This window comes from Limulus polyphemus, unplaced genomic scaffold, assembly GCF_000517525.1.
Source record: "Limulus polyphemus unplaced genomic scaffold, Limulus_polyphemus-2.1.2 Scaffold919, whole genome shotgun sequence".
NCBI lineage: Eukaryota > Metazoa > Arthropoda > Merostomata > Xiphosura > Limulidae > Limulus > Limulus polyphemus.
Window position 1 is genome coordinate 313,746 of NW_013666529.1, and position 7,631 is coordinate 321,376.

Genomic DNA, 7,631 nt, shown 5'->3' on the forward strand with positions numbered 1-7,631 from the left:
AAGGTCTGATCAGAAGATCTTGAACATTAAAGTTTGTGTCACCCAGGATAGTTTGAAGTCTGATTAAAAGACCTTGAACATTAAAGTATGTGTCACCCAAGATCGCTTAAGGTCTGATCAGAAGATCTTGAACATTAAAGTTTGTGTCACCCAGGATAGTTTGAAGTCTGATTAAAAGACCTTGAACATTAAAGTATGTACCACCCAAGATCGCTTAAGGTCTGATCAGAAGACCTTAAAGATTCAAGTTTGTGTCATCCAGGATCGTTTAAGGTCTGATTAAAAGACCTTGAACATTAAAGTATGTACCACCCAAGATCGCTTAAGGTCTGATCAGAATATCTTGAACATTCACGTTTGTGTTATCTATGATCATTAAAAGTCTTATCAAAAGACCTTGATCACCCAAGTTGTTTCATCTGGGATCGTTAAAGGTGCGATAAGAACAACTTGAATACTTAAGTATGTGTCATCTAGGATCGTTTTGATCAGAAGACCTTGAAAATTCAAGTATGTCAATCAGGATCGTTGGAATACACATCTTATGCCGCTTGTATTGCTTCCTGATCCAAATTAAATTACTTACTGTATTTAAGCGAAGGCTTCAAATACTTAACAACACTTATGAATTTGTTTGAAATCTAGGTTCAGAATCTCATCAGGGGGTCATTTAGCTATGTGAGATACACTCTATCATACACAGGATAGAAGAATAAAGACTTAAGGGGGGCCAAGAGAAGGGGGGTTGCTAGACCAGCCAGCTGCCGAAATCTTATATCAAGGTCACAGCGAGACATAAAAAGTGAAACGAGACAACAGCTCAGCTATGACTGAAACGTGAATACGTGTTGAAACTAGGTTTAACACAGTTTGTTAAAGCTGCAGATCTTACTCTCTTTTTTGTCGAGTTACCCCCCACTAACTCAAACTAATGTATTTGATAAATATATAAATTAATTAATTATTTTTAAACATTTCAAGGTTTAGTTTTGTTTTTGCCCCAAGCGCTGTTAGAACCAAGAGTCTTTGATTCGAGATATAGTGCTATCTACTTAAGATGTTGTGTACTTCCAGTTGTGGGCGCATTATAAGAGTGACAGTCTTAAAGATAAGAGTAGCCGCTTCAGGCGGTCGGTACTAATGAGTGGTTGTCTTTTCTTTGGATTAAGTTCAAAAGTACGGATAACTATGTCTGACCCACAGGGACCTTTGACCTTGCCGCTAAGTCCATTGTGTGCATAAAGCGTCTTGTTTGTTTGTCTGTTTGTTATGAATTTCGCACAACTACACGAGGGCTATCTGCGCTAGCCGTTCCCAATTTTGCAGTGAAAGACTAGAGGAAAGGCAACTAGTCATCACCACCCACCGCCAACTATAGGACTACTCTTTTGCTAACGAATAGTGGGATTGACCGTAAAATTATAACGCCCCCACGGCTTCAAGGGCAAACATGTTCGGTGTGACGGGGAATCGGATTCGCGACACGCAGATTGCGAGTCGAGTGCCCTAACCACCTGGCCATGCAAGGCCGTCTTTCAGATGAACAAACAAACGATTTTTTTTCTCTCTGATGGAGACATGATCAAGTGACCAGTGTCTCGTGCAAACACTGATAAACTCAACTCCCTGTTATGTTGTCGAAACGAATTTCTGACGTGTTTTGATTAAAACATCTTAACACAGTTAAACTTTTAGATAAGTGTTATTCCCCGTTTAGCCATAGAATTCCAACTGTTTAAACATCATTTTCTCAGTTGAATCCGAGGGTCCATGGTTCGCGTTCCGCTGTCGAAAAAAAATCGCGATCATAACTTTGAGTAACCCAAGAGGTGGCGGCGGATGCTTTCCTCTAGTCTATCAGTTCAAAATTAGGACATACACCTAGTTCTTGTACAGCTTTGGGCAAATATCCGAGACAAACAAAGTTGCTGATCACAGGGTCCCTAATAACATATGATGCTCAAACAATAAAAATACCATTACTATTGTACTGCTGAAGTTGCCTATGTACTTACCGAATAATAAAATGATTTCACATTTTTTTAATCAGTTCTTTAGTCATTGACGCTGGAAAAATTTCTTTAGTGTGGATTTTGAAAACCACCGAAACCTCTGTAAATGATAAGAACCATGTCATACCAGGGGAGGGGGGGGTGATAATAATGCACCCTCAGCAACGCTAGTTCCCGCGTCCTTGCCGAGTGTTGTAACAGGCAAAAACGTAAAGCTACTGGATGTAATATTATATGTGGACCCCACCGGTAGTGAACGGTATGTAAACAAGTCGGTAATTTATGGGTTAAAAAACAACATGTGGTGAGAAACGTAGCGTTAACTGACATTCAATTTCGACAGATTTTATTATCGTCTTTTTGTTTACAATATTTCATCCTATAACTCATCAAGTACACAGAATTACGAAAGGGGGAACAGTTGGATATACATACACACACATATATATACAGTATACATATGACATTCAAAACAATTAAGTCAGACTTGTGGTCCCAAATCCCGCCCATGGCATCAGATGTAATTTCCATATGAACAGTATTATGGCCCATGACACGAGCAAAGAAACTTTAATGGGCAGCATATTTAACTAACACGACTAACATTTCAAGACAGTATTTTGAATCACCCTTAAGACAAAAAAGTATCCACTGTAGTTACACGACTTGAGCTAATGGCGGGGAAAAAAGGACCACGTTTTTTTGAAGAATTTGACACATATAACCGCCTAACGGGAATGAGAGATGTATCACACATGCCATTCAGAGTTATATACACAAGAGAAACAGCCCCCCCAAAAGCTCAATAGGTCACGTGTACAAGCGAAAGCAGTTGGATCACACCAACATCAATTTAGTGTTACAAAATGACATCGAGTGTAAGTGCCGTCGCTTTAAATTACACCATAACATGGGTGATTAAATCTTTTGCCACCAGGGGATAATTACCTCCATGAACTTTACACCCACCTACCTGCATATAATGATAGGTAAGGTTAGGGCTAGTCCATAAACTCATCGTACAATCAAATTAAAAAAAATATCTATATGTGTATCTATCTAACAACACAGAATTAAAAATACAAAAAAAAACTATTCGCTGTCATGGTTACCGTACTTACTATGAAATATTAAATCTTAGAGGCTAATAACCATGACACCGATTGATATTTGATCACCACAACCTTACTGTAAGTACTTAAAATTACTATTAGCCAACAGCATGTAATTACAACTGGGGAGAAATGTTTTACTTTAGCCCAGTAGCTAATAAGTACGTTACTTGATATTCTAAATTGTTAGTGCATTAATGAGTACTCGAAGGTGTCTAATGTTTAGAAAGGTTGAAATTAAGTGAACATTTTGATATCATTAAAACTTTGTTCTCTCGCAAGAACGTTTACTAATTTATTTTCCCACGTATCTCATGCCAATGAATATATGAAGAAACACACACACAGAATCCTTCACAAATCAGTTTTATATCTACCAAACTCACTCAGTTATAAGAGCGTAATGGATCGCTATTCAAGACGATGAAGTTACTGTTGCGTAAAATACAACGATTACAACCTAAACTACTGTTACGTCATGCTTATGGATACGAAGTACCCAATTAACGTTAACATCAGAAGTTACGTCATTTTGCACTTACCGTTTCAGTTTGATTAGCTCCAAAGTTACACATATTGGAAAAATATATATATATAATTATTCATTATAATGATAGTTTTTGATTAATTAATTTTCTATAATAAAAAACATGCACAATTTATCGGCAAATAAAAAAATACACATCGAGCAGGCGACTCATCTCACACTGAGATGGAAATTAGCTTACAAAAACAAACAAATAAAAACTACAGTACGAGCAAAATTTACACTTTTGAAAAAACGTCATGTATCTAACAGGAAACTCGGTTTAAAAAAGATATTACATATTAAAAACAAATTACATATAAAACAAGAAACAAACAAGTTTGAAAAAACATTACAAATCAGGGAGAAAAAAATACATATCGATCAGCAAACTCAGTTTTGGATAAATAAACGTAAAATACATCTTATGAAAGATTACTATTACTATATACACATACGTAATTAAAAAATTTGAAACTGAACTTAAGTGAACAGAGTTGGGTGGTGGGCACAACACAGATAGCCCATTACGTAGTTTTACGCTTAACAATAAACAGAGTCTAACAATTGAAGCTTGGAAATTAACGACTTTTTCTTGATTTACTGACCATAATATAATTGTTTTGGTTTTATGAAATCGAATGAGGTCAAATATTATTTTCGAAGCTCCTAATTTATAGAGTATTTACTTCACAAAAGTATTTATTTCACCCTCAAATAACCCAGTTCTAGAATGATTAAAGACAATAATTCCAAGTTTGATGCTTCAGTCAGCTCCTTATGTTGCTGTAACAAGCATACAAACAGACAGCACTGAACAAAACATTTTTTGTTTTTCGTTTCGATAGTCATTCCAAGGGACTTTTAGCATGTTTTCTGTATAGAAGATTACCTCCTGAAAACGTAATTACAATTCATGACCTATGTGCTTGCTGTTGTAAACCACGACGACTCAAATGGAGAACGCTTCAGCACAGGTTGACATACTAATAATAATATTAATATTTGTGATCCCTGTGTACAGTATCCACATTTAAAACATACAACGTAATCCAGTTTACTTACTTTGTATGCATTTCTGTGCGAGGAATTAAATTCGGTCTCTTTCGTTACAAACATTTCTTAAACCAAACAAATACATTAAAAAAAAAGCAACAACAAACAAACATGAAACAGTTTTACGTGTGTAGAAACTACGAGGCAAGACCGTAACATCAACACTGAATTACTAAAATGAGAGAGAGAAAAAGGATAGACAAATAGACAGGTGTGTAATTTATAAGTTGTGCGTTATCCTGAGAACTAAAGTTACCTGTATAAAATTATCTGATGTCAAAGTTGGTGAATACGTTTATTTACGATAATTAAACAATACATCACCACCAAACTATAAACGTTAGTATGATCTAAACGAGTTTGGAGACTTATGGCGTTAAGTATTAGTTTATTATGTAATAAATTACAATAAATAATACAAAAACTGCCATAAAGTTGATTATAATTATTTTTTATTAAGACAACATATATTATAAACTTGTCATTATCGCGACGCTTGTATAATTCCAAGTAGGTGTTTGGAAAAAAAAAAGATGTTATAAGTTCTGTTGTTGATAGAAAATCTAGGTTGAATACAATAGGCAAAAAAAAAATTAAAAAATACACACATATTACCATGCAACTAAGCGGAGTTTACCGGAAGCTTTGACAATCTCGCCGAGTCTTGATCTTTCGACGATATATACAGGTATACGTTTTGTTTGTTTTCATTTCTAAGAGCGCGTGCTGGACGTAAATAATTCACATAACGTACAGAATTCTCTCGAGAGTATATATTTCTGTACAGGGGCAGATTAGGATAGCTGCAGGAAAATGGTAAGAAATAAAATATCGTTCACTTTGTCAGGGCTAGAAAACAAGGTCTTGTTTCCCCAATATAAAGCTGGTGAATATGTAATTAACTCTAGGTAGAGTTGAAAAATTCTGTCGAGGATACTTTTCGTGTTTGTGTGCCAGAGAGAGGGAGATATTCACGACGTCCTGTGAAGCCTGATTTGTCAATTGTAATAAATCATGCATTTATTGGTTTAAACAAATATAAAATAAAATATGAAAATTGACTAGAGACTAATGTTGTCAAGGTAACTCGGGGTTGTTTTTCTGTAGTTGTCAAGGTAAGAAGAAACAACCTTACCTGTCACTAATCTCTTCCTGGGCTGCGGATTTTCTTGCTTCCTTCGCGACATCTCATCGGATTTTCGATGTCAACGAAGACGTGACAAATGTACACGGACACCAGGAACAACAAATATGGCGGACGCTACTGCATGCTGGGTAATTTATCCCAGCACCTGCGTTGTTTCTGTCACTTGAATCACTGATAAGCTGACCTTATTTGCATATTAAAAACTAACCGTCAGAATGTAGAGGGGTTGATGGCGGATAAAGTCTATGGCGTTTCAGTCCAAGTTCCAGCGAGCGATTTCCTCGGCGTGTTCACGAGGCCGGAGGTACGCGGCAACTGAGCACGCGAGGGCAGGGGTACGAGGTACATGTACTGGTCAATGTGGGGATTCCTTCTGTCGTTTGAGCGCCCGCCTTTTGCTAATAACACCACCTTCTTGTGGCCTTCGGGCCAAGATTGCAACGACGTCGTGTTGGATCAAAAAAGTTTTTTTTAAACCTGTAATTAACCCTAACTTCTAATATCGACTTTAAAGGCCCACTTCGCGTTGTTTTTTTTCCTTTATTTGAAACTCCACAAGTTTCCTTGATCATCCACACTTCCGTAATAAGATCAGAAATATTTAAATCCAAAATGAACACTCATAATTTAATATGAGCATAAACTTTACTAACTTTCTCATGCGATTCAGGCATGCTCGTTCCAGACTCTGATGTACAAATTCTTAGGGACGAAACAAAGTGGTTTGAATATTGTATTGTCAGCCTAATTGACACTGAAACAACAACAACAATATATATATATATACTGCCTGCAGCAAACGAGGCTTTAGATTAAGGGCTCACCACTCTGAGGCCTAATTTTAGCCCTCCTAGTCCCAGCTAACAAAGCTGACAACGCAAGTATTGACCAAGAGGCAAGCTAACAAACGCCAGATCTCGTGACGACAGAAATGATGTAAAAACCGTGTGTTCGGTTCTGCAACAGGAGTAGGTTGCTGCTAGCTAGATCCTTACACTACTCTGCTTTGGTGTGGTAGACAACACCTTCACCTCGTGGCACAGCGGTCGTCGAGTCACTGTTGCGTCGCTGAGAGAGCAGCTTCTTGAGCTGTGGCAGCTCGTGATGCGTGGGCTCGTGACAGAGTCATATGGTGCGACAATCGTCCAAACACAGCGTTTTGCAAGACGGACTTTTGCCGCGCCTGCCCGCAGAGGAGTGGTCATGATGCAACGTCGACCAGAGGTCAGCCCACTGTAACTTGATTGGCAGGCCAGCAGGACGTTAGGCGTGCTGCTTAGCTTTAGGTGATGTCCCGTTCCCTTGGCGCATAACATGATATTCGCAAAAAAAATCAGTAGCGCCTCACGCACTGCTCAGATGTTATTAATAGCCCGATGGCACCAAGCGGTCTACAACGATCATCTATTGGTCCTTTTGTTTAAATGCTGTAAATAATAATAATTAGGGTTAGAGAGTACGCTAAATCTCTATCGTTCATTCTGATATCTTTTATTCTGTTTTGGTGTTGGAGATTATTTTTGTATATTAAAACTATAAAGGTTAGGGTTAGCTAGTGTGATCGTGTTTTACAAAAGAGGTTAGGTCTAAATATTTTTGTAGTTAGCTTACACTGGACAGTCTTGAAAATCCAATCTATCATTAAGTAAACCAGGAAAAGAGTTAAATGTTTGATTAGAAATGAATCAGCTTTGAGTTTTCTCTGACAAGTAATGAATTTGTTGTGAACAAATTATCAAGATATGCGCGTATATATTTGTGGTAGAAGTTAATATTTT

At 37.3% G+C, this 7,631-nt stretch overlaps 1 protein-coding gene across 1 annotated transcript in view; it reads right to left on the reverse strand.

The window, feature by feature from the left end:
• LOC106461233 (B-cell lymphoma/leukemia 11B-like) overlaps nucleotides 1-6,953 on the reverse strand; it is a 117,808-nt gene extending 110,855 nt beyond the window's left edge. The window contains exon 1 of the mRNA XM_013921037.2: nucleotides 5,842-6,953. Within this exon, the coding sequence (XP_013776491.1) occupies nucleotides 5,842-5,893 (52 nt within the window). The 5' untranslated portion in view covers nucleotides 5,894-6,953. The remainder of the gene's footprint in view (nucleotides 1-5,841) is intronic.
• Between the last annotated feature and the right edge of the window lie 678 nt (nucleotides 6,954-7,631).